The 15,367-nt window shown below is 41.3% G+C and overlaps 1 protein-coding gene across 2 annotated transcripts in view; it reads left to right on the top strand.

Annotated features, from left to right (window-relative positions):
• The window catches only part of ZNF704 (zinc finger protein 704), a 91,541-nt gene that overhangs the window by 65,428 nt on the left and 10,746 nt on the right, over window positions 1-15,367 (top strand). For both annotated transcript variants that reach the window (XM_082281700.1, XM_082281699.1), the window contains exons 3-6: window positions 235-338; window positions 4,480-4,712; window positions 8,315-8,415; window positions 10,796-11,057. In XM_082281700.1, coding sequence (XP_082137826.1) covers window positions 235-338; window positions 4,480-4,712; window positions 8,315-8,415; window positions 10,796-11,057 — 700 coding nt within the window. The remainder of the gene's footprint in view (window positions 1-234; window positions 339-4,479; window positions 4,713-8,314; window positions 8,416-10,795; window positions 11,058-15,367) is intronic.

Here is a 15,367-nt window from a genome sequence, read left to right as displayed (position 1 = left end):
AGATGTATTTTCTTTTCTCACTTCTTTTCCTATTTACACTTAGTTAGTTTGCTTGTAGAAGCCTCTTGATATGCTCTGGTTGCCAGAAGACCAATGCTTGGAGAACTCTGCGCAGCGGCTTGTTTTTGTTACTGTGCTATGTTGGCTTAGGATTTGGGCTGGTATTAAAAAAAAACAAAACAAAAGTAAAATATTTGCTGATGTGTTTCCTGCCTCCCACTCACTGTGTTTCAGGAAATCTCCAGAAGAACTGGACATGGATAAAGTAACAGCAGCCATGGTACTCACCAGTTTATCCACCAGCCCTTTGGTCCGCAGCCCTCCTGTCCGACCCAATGGTAAGCTTTTGGAGCCAGGGGCTGTGGGAAGGGGTGCCAGGGCCCTTTACCAGGGGGATTGTTTCCAGGAGTTGTGGCCATGGTGGAGAACAAATGGTGAGTGGCTGTCTTCTGGTATGTTGGGGATCGTACTGAGCTTTGCTCCAACCTAGTCAAAGTCTTTGGTGCAGCACTGGCAGAAATGAAAAGAAACATTTTCTTTAACTGTAGAGCAGCTCTAGTTTATTAAATGGGAGATGCCCAATCCGTAAATGGGATATGAGCACTTCAAAAAGTCTCCTGACCTCACTGAAACACTTAATTTTTCAAAGAGCTTTTTTGCATTTGCACATATACAATCTAGAATTGTAGAGTGGTTAGGATTGGGAAGGACCTCTGAGATCACCAAGTCCAACCATCAACCTGGCACTAGCATCATGTTCCCCTCTAAACCATGTCCTGAGTGTTGTATCCAGGAAACATGGTAGCAGTTGTTCTTGTCCTCCACTCCATGGAAATCAGATTTTACCTAAAGCCACGATAAGGCAAAGCACTTCCAGGTCACAGCCCTTGGCTGAGAGACCATGCGGTACAATCTGTACAGCAAGAGATCTGCTTCTGCTGATATAGGATTAGACCTCCAATTCCTGTGCTGTTTGTAACTCTCTGATGCTCTTCCATCAAAACCATAATCCCTTTAAAGACTACTTCATTCATGGTATAGCAGAAGACACACACAAAAAAATATATATATAAAAAGTTTCAGGTAATAAAGAGATTGGTAATGAAATACAGTTGATCTATGTGAGATTGACTCGAGCTACAATAAATTCTTAAGAGTTTTTTATTTTAAGGAATAATTTAAACTAGGGCACCCTTGTTAGGGTACCTCAGCACTGTTTGTATGACTCTGCTTTTTCTTACTCATGGTAACTGCTAAAAAACACTAGATGCTTTCCTACTGTCAGTAATTTGAAGATTGAGGAATACTTGCTTTTCTTCATGGGAACAGGCATGATCCACTGAATGATGTTCTTAAAGGAATTCATAGCAAATGTCCAATCTTTATAAACATTTTTGAACAAATGCTGTGGGTTTTCCATTTATTTTCGGAAAATATAAGTTTTATCCATTTAGTTGGAATTCTGGCCATGAACACCCATGGCCCTTGTTAGTGTGCTTTCCAGTGTTGAAATCCAGAAGTGTTTATGGAATACCACTGCTCTGAGGAGTGCTGGGAAACCACAGGCGGTGACATCCCTGGTGACTGTCACGCCACGGGACAGGATGTTGTCAGCCCCTGGGAAAGGCCAGCAGAAGGGTATAAGCACACCTGCTCTCCAGCTGCTCAGCTCACAGACAGCTGAAGATGGACCTGTGCTGATGTGCCAGGCAGGGATTTGGTGTGGCCAAGGCACACATATCCCCTGCTGCATTCCTGTCCTGGGGAGCTGCTCTGCTGTGGGTAAAGCAGTATCTGCCCCCTTAGACAGTCTGAGCTGGTGACACCTTCCAGGAGCTGCAGTGTACATTAGCTGCAGCTGTTGATCAGAAAGATCTTCCTAACAAGCCCTTTTGAATTGCTAATAGGTAAATAGTGGCTGTTTAACTGCCTTTGATATTTCTTAGCATAGGCTGAGTGCTCTTTGATATTTCTTCATATAGCTTGTCTACTTGTTTCCCACAATCTGGGAAGACTAGCCTGAAAAAGTAATTCCTATGTTTTCCATAGTCGCAGATAAGATTTGAAGCTGGTTTTGGGCACCTTCTCCCTGAATAGCTTAGTTTTGCCTCAGTCAAGGCTTACTAAAGACTTAAATAGAAGTGTAAAGACGTGATAATTTAAAGCTTATTTGGTGTTGCAAGGCTAGGCTCTGATCCTAGTAATATAAGCAACAAATTTATTAACGATTAGGTTTTTCTACATGCTTTTCCAGAAAAGGGCAGTAAGTAGCAGTATAATTAAAGGAACATTTGTTAAAACAAATGGAATTTTGCCTAGAAGTAAAAAAAAAACCATTAGCATTAATATTAAAGTCAGATCCATGTGGAATTCCTGGGGATGATCACCCGTGTAAACTGGATCAGAGTTTGGCCCTTGTTTGTCTGCAGCTGAATAATATTTGGTCTGGTTCTCTTTCACGCAACTCCAGCAGTGTGAAAAGAGCCCCAAAATAAGAGTAAGTTGCTTTTATTTATATATTAAACTTCTTTACATGGACAGATTTGTTAGTATGAATGAGAACCAGTGTTTGGCTTTTTCCTGTTGTCAACATCATTCAGTCTTTTCCATACTACTTGAAAAATGTTCTTGATTTACATCTCTTTCTCAGCAAGGTGAGGAGAAGCTGTAAACACTGAGAATAGAAAGCACCACCATAACTGTGTCAGAAAGTAGTAATTGAAAGAATGTTCCTTTGTTTTTCTGAAGACATGGAAATTTTAAGCTATGCTGAGGTCACAAGTTGATACCAGATGTATTTTTTGGCTTTGGCACAAGACTGAAGTACCAGATATTTAAAAGAAACAAAACCCATCTTCATTACAGTCACATGAAGGTTGTAATCATGAGACAAAACATGACATTTTCATATGTTAACTTAGGAGCTACCAGAAATGTGTATGTCCTTTTCCAAAGAGAAACTGGGAGGGCTGGAGAGAGAGGGTCAATTCCATTCATGCTGTGTAGCCCTGATGAGTAAATGAGTACTGCTGCCTACTCAAGGGGGCACTGCATTCTGTTTCTTTGAGCGGCTGATGTTACTCATTAAGGATTTTGTCCCAAACGAACTGAATTAGGAGAAAAAACCCAAAAATTCATTGGTTTGGGGGTAAGCTTTTGATAGTTCACTTTCTTGCCAATATCATTAGTTAAATTTTTCTGTAAGAAATTGAGAAGGAATGAAGGAGTGACTTCTGCAGATCTTTTAAAGACAGGCACTGGCTTGAAAAGACTTGTCTCACGTTTAAATATTGTTTAATGAACAGATAAGATGTTATTTGCTTGCCAGCTCCTAAGTCAGGTATTGCACAATACTCAGGCACCTACAGTGTCATTGGGAAAAGCTTCCAATGCCTGATTAAGGAGAAGCGGCACCTAAACCATCCCTGCACGTTTGCCCAAGCCCTGTGAGAACCTGAGGGTTCCGGCAGAGCCACCTGTGGCTGCACCCTGGGTGTGCTGGGGCCATGCCTTCGCTGGGCTGATGACCTACATACTCCTCTGCTGCCAGAAGCCCTTTAGGGACTGGCAAGAGTGACATGCCGGCCTGAGGACCTCTGCATGTGAGGCCTGGCTCAAGCTGTGCCTCAGACTGTACAGGCAGTGCTGTTACTCCCACCCATGGTATTGCAGAGTGTAAGCTGTTAGTTCGAGTGTCTCCTCACCACGTAATGTCAGGGGAACTGCTGCACTGAGGAGGCAGTTCCTCCAGTGAGTAGGTGTGGAGGTGATCGAGTTTCTGTGTGTTCCACTTCTGAAACCAGATGCCTGTACACCTGTATATCCCAAGGGATACATGCCACCTCAGGCAGAGATTCAGATTAGGCACAGGCCATGTGTACTGAGAGATTGTAAGAAGTGTAACTGTGGGGTTTTTTGGTGTTTTAGTACTGGGAAGATGATCATGTTTTTGTGGATCTGCTTAGTGTTCTGGGGCTCAGCATATATGTCCCCTTCCCAGGGGATCTCCTATTGGCCATACAGTGGCTTGGAGCTTGCTTTGGTGCTGCACCTTAGTCATGCGTTCCTGTTGAAAGTTGAGGATGTATTTAGAATCATAGAATAGTTTGGGTTTGCAGGGACCTTTAAAGGTCAATTTAAGTGTTTTCCTTAAATCACGCATGCAATATCTGACTGGTTTTGCTGTTTATGCTCCAGAACAGGTTATCTTTTCAAATGCAACATTTCTTTTTAGAAAAATACTTTGCTGCTTTTGCTTCTGTGTTTGTTTGTTTGAAATAAAATAAAAATCAAGTGTGGAATATGTAACTTATGTGCAGTGGGTTAGACATGGTTGTCCTCTCTACATTCAATGCTTTCATTTTCCTTTACTGAATGTACAGTTAATTACCAACATGGCATCTAAACCTTAGAAAAAAGAGCTCCTTAGCCCTATCACAATGATACTGTTGTAATAATGGCTGTTGTTGTTCTTGACAGAATCCCTGAATGGATCTTGGAAAGAAGGAGGATTTGTGCCTTCTAGTACCAGCAGCAGTGGATACTGGAGCTGGAATGCTCCCAGTGACCAGTCCAACCCATCCACCCCATCTCCACCTCTGTCAGCTGATAGCTTCAAAGCTTTTCGGACACCTTCCCAGCCAGATGATGGTATTGATGAAGGTGAAACAAGCAACCTTCTCTTTGATGAACCCATTCCTAGGAAGAGAAAGGTTAGCCTCATGTTAAATTCCATACCCATGGGCAGATAGGATGTTGGTAGGCTTACTTCATTGTGAGAAAGGAACAGGTCACCCAAAGAGCTCTGCTTCTGTATCCTTCCTTGGCATCCAGTTAACGTAGGGACTTCACCTAGTCACTGTGTCTCATTCAACGTGGTCACCTCCTGCACACACATGCTGCCATCAGGACCACATATTTCCTGCCAGATGGTGAGGTGCTACAGAGCCTCCTGCTCAGAAAACCCTAGAGTGATTTCCAGAAGGTGCTGCCTCTGGCCATTCAAGGGATTTCTGTCTTAGTTTGACAAATTCTGTGTGCAGGATGCAACAGGCAGCCTTTACATGTCATCACAAAAACTGACTATGGCCTTAATACTCCTTGTTCCCTGAAAGTGCTGTTTGTCTGACAGCATGTCAGATACCTTAATACTGTGAAGCTTTCTCTGCACAAACATATGTAGTGAAAAAAGGAGAGAGCGAGCTCAAACCCCGTGGCTTTTGATATAGTATTAGTATTATCCAAATTTATCCTCAGTTGAAGTGCCAAAGCAGGCTAAATAAAACATGACATTAAAAAAAAAGGTCCAGAACTAACCCCAAAAAAGCACCGTTGCTAGCCAGCAAGCTTCTCTGGAAGAAAAAGAAAACAAAGAGATGGCACTAGTCCAAGTTTCCTTCCCTCCCAACACAACAGGACAGATTTTACATAGCAAGATGTAAAAGGGCTTTTTGTAAGGAGAAAAAACAGAATTTATTCCCTTAGTGAATTTGTTTCTGGCTCAGTCTGAGACAGTTCATTACTTCATCACCAGCAGGAAGAAGTTTTAATGATTGTTTAAACCTGTTCAGATTTATCCTCTTGCTCCAGAAGCTGCTTATTTGCTGACCCATGTGGTTCCTCCCTTGTTGGTGGGAAAGGGGTGTAAAATGTTTGTGCATCTTGCTAAGAAGGAAAAAAGGATTTTGGAGGACACCATTATTAAAATAAATTAGAAGTTGGAGCTGAGCATTACGCTAAACAGAGAAACAGTTTGGGGGCGTTTGAGGAGAGGAGGAGTAGGAGTGCAGAAGTGTCCTGCTTTTGCCTTTTGCTTCTCAGTTAACTTTCATCTTATTAGCACCACTCTTACTGCTCAGCTGTGATGAGACAGATGGGTTTGCAGCTGCCATCTTTATTGTTTTCTAAGTTGCTTTCAAATATTTCTATTTATGTACCCACCATAGGTCTATTACACTATCTGTTCTGTTTCACGGGGATTTTGCTTTGTATGGCATATGTTTTATTTAGATAAACAGTAACATTCCTGCCAAACTTGGTTTTATAAATTAACTTGCTTTCCTGCAGGTTTTTTTTTTTCTTTATTCTGGCTCCAGCATGGTACTTGATCTGAGTACAAGTTAGCACTTTTAGAAGCTGAAACAAAAATGTTCAGGTTATTTCTTCTTCAGAGTTGCAAAAGTCAGAAGCAGTAAACCTGGAAATAGAGTGACTGGTAACCTTACTATTTGCTTAAAAGTTTCCTCTAAGGTAGTTATTCCTCACCAAACCATTTATGTTCCATTATTTTCTTAAATAAAACATTAAGCCTGGATAGGTAATTTTTGGAAAGGAAATGGAAGAAATGTAAGCATGTTCTTTATTTCTACTGAATGAGCTTTCACTTGATTGTGTAAAAAGTGCATGGGTTTTTGCAAAGTCCTACCACTGACAATAAATCCAAAACCACAGTGTAGCTAGGAGACTGATTTTACCATCAGACTGGGGATGGATGTTAAGCCATTCTGTGTTCATAAAGATACATAGGGTGTTCATGATGCCATATTGGAATTCCTAGGATGTCAGTTGTAAACATGGCCTCCATCTTGTTGCCATAGTTGGTGGTTGGTTGTGTGGTTTTGAGCTGATAATAGTATTTAGTATTATATTATAGAAGTAAGAAAAGTATCGATCAGAATTGCTAGATAGATTATATTTCATTTGAGAAAAGAGTTCTCTATCTATTTGACTGATAGTTGTATTATCTAATAAAAAAATAGATAGGCAATTTATGTGCAATTTATTCCAAAGTAATTTTTCATACAAACAGTATGATCAGGTACCTCAAATCTCAAAGCCCTAAGCATTCATGCTTTAAAACAGGAGATGTTAGACTGCAGGGTAACTATGAGAACAAGCTACTACAGTCAACTTGTATCTTAAAAAGCCCATCAGCTGAGATTTTTTTTAAAGTTATATTCTAATCATCATCTTCCAAACAAATACTGAAACCATCTTCTGGCATGCAGTTCCAAAGGGCCCACATTGAAGAAAGCACCAAGAAGCTTTTGTTCAAGGCACAATGAAATGTACTGAACCCTTGGGATGTGCTTGTTCCTCCTCTTTCTTTTTTCAATTGACTTTTATATGAATATATTAATTTAATCTTATATGTAACTAAAATTATAGAATAATAATACAGTATTTTGATGCTCTTCCTTGTGTTAATAATGTGTTCTGTAATAATAGAGAAAATTCTTTTTGAGATGTACAAGCTATTTAGAATTCTTTTTTCATTTAAACTGTACAAAAGTAGTTTCATTTTGGGGTAAAATTAGCTTTTACATATCTCTAGAGTTTGTAACATCTGTGTTGTTCTAAGGCTACTTTTCTCCAGAGTCTTCAAAATGTTGAAGATTGGCCTAGTTATAGCCTTGTTGGTTGTGCTCTAAATCAATGATAACTCAGTGGGGATCAATGAAGTTATATTAAAGAATATAAAAAGAATACTTAAATGAGATTATACCCATTTTGTTGGTTTTTTTTTTATATTGAACACAGACCGATAGCTTCTCATTCTCTTGTCTGAGTAAAGTCTACAGCAGCTTCTGAGTGAAACAAAAGCAGATTGTGCCAGCTCATGGTGAATATTGTCATAACAGAAGCTATGTTTTTCTGGCACAGTATTTTTTGTGCTGCAAATATCGTGAGCAGAAACATTCATAAGAGCTTGCTTTACAAAGACCTTAATTTAAGAAGGTACCTTGGATTAAGTGAGAAGTCTCATCAGGGTTTTTTTGAAAAGTGTAGGAAGTTTTTATATCATCTATTTCCCTTTGTGGAGGAACTGAAACTTAAAAATGGAAAAGTATTGCCAATGAACAGAGAGAGGTAAAGTTTTGTCACAAGCTGCTCCTGCAACTTTTCACCGTGATTCTCTTGATTTCAGTAGGGTGACACACTTAACAAGAGACTATTAGACAGTTACAGATTTGGAGTCAAAGGCTCTGAAGCTTCACAGTGTTTTGTAACTGTTTATCTGTTTTGGGTAGTTTGAGGTTTTTTCTACCTTCATAGAATTACAGAGTCACAGAAACATTGAAGTTGGAAAAGACCTGTAAGAGTCCACCCCTCAACCCAGCACTGCCAAGTCCAGCACTAAACCATGTCCCAAGCAACACATCTACATGTCTTTTAAATAACCTCCAGGATTTGTGACACAGCCATTTCCCTGGGCAGCCTGTTCCTATGCTTGACAACCCTTTCAGGGAAGAAATTTTTCCCAATGTGCATACAACTTGCTTACAACTAATGTTGCTTTACGCATAATTTCCAGAACTCCATGAAGGTGATGTTCAAATGCCTGTGGAAGAACTGTGGGAAGGTACTGAGCACAGCTGCAGGGATTCAGAAACACATACGGACCATTCACCTTGGGTAAGAGGGAAGTCTGTTTGGAAGTCTAAAGGACTTGGTATAGAAGAGGAGCAATTGCACTTGGCTGGAGAGATGAGCTGGATTGTCCTTGGCTTCTCTGTCTCATATCCCTAGGTTTCTGAGGAAATTGCGGAATAGTGTGACCAGGTGAATGAGCACTTATTCCAACAGCGAGGTGCTTTCCTGAAATTGTGTCAACTTTGCTAGAAGGCCAAATACAGCTCGAGGTCACACTGCACTTCCCTGTCAGCTGCACAGCTCAGTGCCATTACATCATGTGTGCTGTCTGCACATCACATCTGGGATGGCACTCTGTGGTAGACAGGTTCAGGGTCTTGCATGAATACTTTTCAACTCGTTTCACATCAGGCCAGGTGCTTGTGCCAGTTCTGAGTTGAACTAATGCCAAAAAAAAAAGCCAAAAAAACCACCAAAACCACAAACCATGAAAGAAACCTTAGAAAAAAGGAAACTGAGCTGCATGTTGTCAGGGGTTGACCCCAGTCGGCAGCTGAGGTACCACAAAGCTGTTCACTCACTATCCCCTTTCTTCCCTGGGAGGGGAGAAGAATCAAAGGAATAAAGAGTAAACCTCATGGGTTGGGACAAGAACAGTTTAATGGCTTAAACAGAATAAAACTAATAACACTAATGATAATAATAACAGTAATACTAATGACTCCAAGACTTGTAATGAAAGGGGAGAGAGAGACTGAAGAGATAATAAAATAAAATAAAACTGAAGAGAAACAAGTGATGTACGTTAGAGTTTCTCACCACCTGCTGACCAAAGCCCAGCCTGTCCCCAAGTAGTGATCAGCACCTCCCAGCTAACTCCCTCCAGTGCATTTACTGAACATGACTTTCTGTGGTATGGAATATCCCTTTGTTCTGGCCATGCTCCCTCCCAGCTACGTGTGCCTCTGCTCACTGGCAGAGCATGGGAAGCTGAAAAATTCTTGATTTAGAGTTAGCAGTGCTCAGCATCAGCTAAACCATCAGTGTGTTATCAACAGTCTTCTCATCCTAAGTCCAAAAGACATCTCTCTGTGCTAGCTACTTGGAAGAAAATTAACTCCAGCCCAGATGAAACCAGGACACATAGGTATGTTACTTGGACTAGATGCAAAAGCAAATGAACCTTTTAGGACACAAGTTTGTTTCAGAGCTCTAGTTTGCAGCTGAACTCTCCTGTGCAGTTCACTGAGGGATGTACCTGTCTCGTATATAATTACAGTGGGGACTCACAGTCTTCACCTGTTAGGTGAAAATACATCTCTGTTGTGTAGGTCTGTGTTACCCACGGCTTAAAAATTAAAGCCACCATAAGAAAGATCTGGAGCTCAGGATGATCTTGAAAAGGTCATAGCAATTACTGTTGGGCTTAAAAGTAAGGCTGTGGGAAACAGAGAAAATCTCTCTCAAAATACAGTGAGGAATGTTGCTTTGTGCTTTATACTGTGGGGACATCCTCTGTGGTGTGGGAGAGGGAGAAATAAATAGCAAAACCTTTCTGGAATTTGCTGGAGTTAGCAACTTTGTTGGAGAGTGTAGTTTTTGGTGAGTGAATGGCTGCATTTTGATGGATGGTACTTCTGGTAGAGCCCTTCAAACCTGCTGGACCTATGTTTTCTCAGTAAGTTTTGGTTTGGACTTCAAGATAACGCATAGTCAGCTGGGAACTACTGCTTTGACTGGGCTGCTTCACTGTTAGCACTTGGGCTCAAATGCATATCAGATGAAACTTTAAGGCAATTAAACCTTCTACATGCCCTCCTTCAAAAAGTCTGCTTCTGGAGAGCAGGACCAGAAAGTCCTGGCAGTGGCAAGCCAGCCCGTATGACTCCTTTCTCTGTGTCTGAGTGAGTTGCGTGGTGAGACTGTTTTCTAGCAAATTCTTCCATTATGCTACAGAAAATTACGGCGAATAGCAGCCATAGCTATATTTGGTATAATTAAGTAACTTCCGATAAGATTGCATATTGTTTTCTGTAACATGAGCGAAGTGTATCTTGCCTGTGTCTATTATCTTTGCTGTGACTTTTGAAGACAGAGTGCATTGAGATTCTTGTTAACTTTACAGCAGTTACACATGAGAAGCTGACACTTGACCTGAAGGAGTTAAACATCTACTCCAAGGTCAAAGAATTAGTCAAGAATGACACTGAGAGGAAAAAAAAAGTAATTCCTACTTCTTTTCCCTTCAGACTAGATGATTTTCCTCTCCCCCTTCCCTGCAGCCAGAATGCAGATAAAGTAGGAAGGGTTGAAACTGCAAATTGATAATATTAATATATTTGCTTGTGCATCTAGAACGTAAAATTCACCCTGTGGTTCTTGCTTTCATTTAATCAATTCTTACTTCTGTGTCTTGATACAGACGTGTAGGAGAGTCTGACTACAGTGATGGAGAGGAGGATTTTTACTATACAGAAATCAGGCTCAACACGGACTCAGTAGCTGATGGCTTAAGCAGTCTTTCCCCAGTCTCTCCATCTTTAGCATCTCCTCCTTCCTTTCCCACCCAAGACACAATCCGTCCTGAAACTTCCTGTGCCAAAACCGAGACTAAATTGATGACACCTCTGAGCCGCTCAGCTCCTACCAACCTCTACCTCGTACACACGGACCATGCTTACCAGGTAACACCAGTGGGATGAGCTCCAGTGATTACACTAATGCTACTGTTGTGTAATGAAATGTCACATCACAATGTTTGGGTTTTGATGGGCTGAAAGGTTTTCAGGGCAGTCAAAGGCATTTTTTTTATTTAAATTGAGATGTATTCTTCTGACCTCATTGTTTGTTTGTTTATTTGCCCACCACAGCCGGTGGATTTTGGGGTGCTCTTTATGCAGGCACACAATAGGTGCATGCTTCAGGTTGAGAAGAGTTGATCTGTATATTCCACTGCCTACATCAATTGTCACTGACTGTAAGGAGAACCCAAGGTGACATGCTCAGATGGGGTCTCCTGCATTGTAAAAATTCCCATCCCATCAGCCGAATCCCTTCCAGAGTCTTCATTTCAGCTCTGCTTTTATTGAACAAGTACAAGCTCTGCTTGAACTGTAAACAAGGACCCAAAGGATGCCAGGAACAATTCATTTCCTCTTTTTGTACAGTGTGAGCTGTCAGTTTGCAGATGTGAAGTAGAGCAGGAAGAATGAAAAAGCAATTATGGTATCTTCCTATTTTTGGAGGTAATTCTTTTCAAATGGCAAAAACTGCTGTCCCAAAACGTTCCAGCTAAGTTTCAACAGAAGGCATTAATTACAAAACTGCACTAAAACTTGACATGTTTTGGTCTGGATACTGCAAGAGAAAAGAGGAATAGAGGCTTTGAAGTAGTGTGGTCCATGACCTGCATATGCACTGGAGAACTGAAGTCTGTTAAATTTATCAGATGCAATAACTATCATATATAGCATTGTGCAGATATAACTTTTGTGGTTTGTTTGGAGCACACCTACTAAAAGGCCAGAGGGGACTATAGAGAATTCACAGGCTTATTTTAGACTTTTGTGCATGTTGAAAAGCTTGGGTGGAAGCTTGATATCGCAGGTGGAAGCTGCATCAGGTAGCATGCCAACTTGGGGACTGATGAAGCCAGCTAGGAAAAAGACTTGCTTCTCAGTGTAGCTTAAGCCCTGCCTCAGAGAGTGGGGCAACAAGTCTGCTGAGAAGTTTTGCTTCATTTGGGATTTGCAGTCCTGACAGTCTGCCCTGCTGTTTGGAGACCCCGTCAACCCTTTTTTACAAGGACCCTCTGAGTAAAGCACTTGCCTAAGGAAATCCTAATTCAAGTGTTCAAGGCCCTTGAATTGGATTTAAATTGATGTATCCCATGACGCAAGACTACAAGTGCCTGGGCCCTGTCAGCTTTTCAGGTTGCTCTGGTTTCAATGCTTAATTTCATCAGTGAGGGGTGACACAGTCCACACTGTTCGCAGCTTGCTAATTGGAAGCAGGAGGCAGGGTCCCTGCTCAAGCATTCAGGCTGTCCTGGCAAAGGAAGCAGCTTCTGTAGAGAAGGTCAGTGGCATCTTCTGCCAGGATCTCTCCAGCCTTGCAAGAAGAGTCAGGAGGCAGGGTGGAGATTCAGATCTCACCAGCCAGAGGAGAAAGTGGAGATTACTTCGTTGGGAGCAGCTCAAGGAACTTGGATAAGGTTCCTGTTAAAAAAAAAAGAGGGGAAAAAAAAATACAGAGCCCGAAGCTTGGTCACAAGAATCCTAAAGAGATCTGTTAATTGCCATTTCCTGTATGACTGGAAAATGTCAAATAGACTACTTGTAGAAAGGTATGAGGAAAGTGAGATAAGTGCTGATGCTCCTGCCTGACCCAGTCCTATGGGTGAGGAAAGATTTAGAAGAATAATTGAAGAAATTCTGGTAAGTACAGCAGTTGAGGTGAACTGCAGTGGGAGAGCCCCAGAGAAAGATGATGCTAGAACAGCCTGGGAAGCAAAGAACAAATCCGTCTGGATTTAAGGAGAGCATTTGATCTTAAAACGTATAGGCAGTATTTGTTAAGCTAGAGATTAAATTCAGTGTAAGAGGAGCTGGAAAGTCATGGAGAACAGCAGTGAGTTGTTTTGAAAGGGCTTTTGAATATCATTAATGGAGTTAAATGAAAAGCTGTTCCTGACCCCGATCTCATTTTCATTAAATCATTTCGGTGATACACAAATACTATAATAAACTTCACTGATAACAAACTTGTGAGACATCAGCAGTAAAGGAATTACATATCAGGCTTACATGGCTGGGTGATCTTAAGAATAATAGGTTTTGGATGCAGTTTAATGTCAGAACATGCAAAGTCCTGCATCTGAGGAACTAATGAGATTTTTCTGCTATAAACTAGGGTAGTTAGAAAATTATGTGAGAAGGAAACCTGTGTTCATTAATCAGGCACAGAATGACCACGAGCCAACAACAATAGAGTTGTGAAGGGCGAAAAAAAAGTAGTAAGAAATATCTAGGAGAGACAGATGTGTGGGATTTAATGCCATTATACAAGACCCCCCACATAACTTCATCTGAAATCTTGGGTAGAGTTCTGGTCAGCCAAATTCGATGTGATGGGCTCCAACCACAAAAAGTAGAAATAACATCATCAGTGTAAGAAAGAGGGCAGGGAGAACATAGGTGGCCCCTCCAGCCCTGGGACTGATACCTCAGGCAAAGCAAGGGATGAGGAGAGGATGGAATTGCTGCCTGGGAAGAAAGTGAGAGGACAAGCATGAGAGGGGAAGAGGATGAGCACAGGCTATTTCAGATATAAGGGTAATGTTGGCACAAATAAATAAGCAAATACAAATTATTCATTAATATATTTTGATTGGCAATTAGATGGAAGTCTCTAAGCAAATGGAGGTTGGGGTATAGAAGTTCTTCAGTTGGTTGTAACGTTATGATTGTTTCTCTTATGGAAGAGATTGACTAAAATGTTAGCCTGAAAAAGCTGACTGTGCTTGATGAGCAAAGGTGCACATCTGGGAAACAAGTGAACAAGGTGGTTGACTATCTAAGTCTGATCATGTCTGAAGTAGGCACTGAGAAAAAGGAATTGAGCACTATGGTATTTTAAGCAACTGCAAATTGCATCGGTTTTAAACTTACAAAACTGTTGCCTGTACCTGTTAAATTTAACTACATAGAAACTACAGGCGGGCTCTTTCAGGAAGTAAGATTTCCCTTCCAGGTCTTATCTTATTTAAATATTGAGGAAGTTGCTGTGCTGACCCTGGATTTGAGCTGCCATCCATGTGGGATGCTGAGCAGAGGCAGGGCTGCCTCACTGCTCATCCAGCTCTCTCCAGTTCTTTCTGTCTGGAGTGCTGTCTGTGGTCATTCACTCCTTCCCATTTGAACAGGCTTGTGATGAAGAACTACTGGTACCATCTGAAGTTGCCAGATTGTTCTTGATGCCTTTCAGAGAGGTTTTTATATTTTATGTAGCTCAGTGGATGTTTGCTCTGCATGTCTGTGTGGATTCTCTTGGAGCTGTCAGCAGCTTGGCAGCCCACAGAGCATCACTGCCATACACAGAGGCATCTGGTGGTCTCGCCTTTCTTTTCCTGGAAAGGCTCTAGGGGATTGCTTCAGCCCTTGTTTACATGGAAGATTATCTTTAATGGGGACTATCAGGTTGTAGTTTGTCATCACTCCTCTCTGCCTGGTGGCTCAAGGAAGCACTCTTTTCCTGAAGCAGTGAGACAATTTCAGCAGCCCCAAACACAAACACCGCTTAAGTGAGAGTGTTGTGTTATTGTCACATACAGTTAACTGAAAGGCAGAAGTGAAAACTCATTTTAGCAAATTCTCTGTAAGTTTAAACGAAGGAGGGTTTTTTTGTGGTGACAGCTTGAAATTCAAGGGTTAAAGTGAGCCTTTGTTCATGGTGGCTGCTCACGCTCCTGCTAGGCAGGGTAGCTGCACAACTGAATTCTGAATGATTCTGAAAATTAAATGGGATTCAAAAAGAGGACGAGAAGAATTCATGGAAACTCATAACGCAGTGAGAAAACTAAAGGAAAGGCACAAGATGAAAGGTGCTCAACAGTCTAAGCTCAGGTTATCGCATTTGCACCCCAGGGCAGCACTGAGTATAACAGCTGGGATGGGAAGAACATAGGACACCAAGGAGCCCAGGAGTCCTTCAAATACTTGATTTAGTTTAGTATTTCAAGAACTGTTTTTTGAATCCAAAGGATGATTTACAGCTCCTTGTTTTTAATAGGAAAAACTGTTTTAATTGGGATGACTCTTAACATTTATCTGATTGTCTTGGTTTTGAAAGACAGGTGTCTGCTAAGGAAGGCAGAAGCCCCCCTTGAAGTGGCAGATATAACCCCTTTTTCCCTCCAAGTTATTATATTTTGAAATCAAGGGCCTTTAGGCAAAGATGTGGGAAATAGGAATAACAGTTCTTTACTATATATATA

The sequence above is a fragment of the Coloeus monedula genome (genome assembly GCF_965178545.1).
Source record: "Coloeus monedula genome assembly, chromosome: 1".
Lineage (NCBI taxonomy): Eukaryota > Metazoa > Chordata > Aves > Passeriformes > Corvidae > Coloeus > Coloeus monedula.
This window is presented reverse-complemented; position numbering and strand designations above follow the sequence as displayed.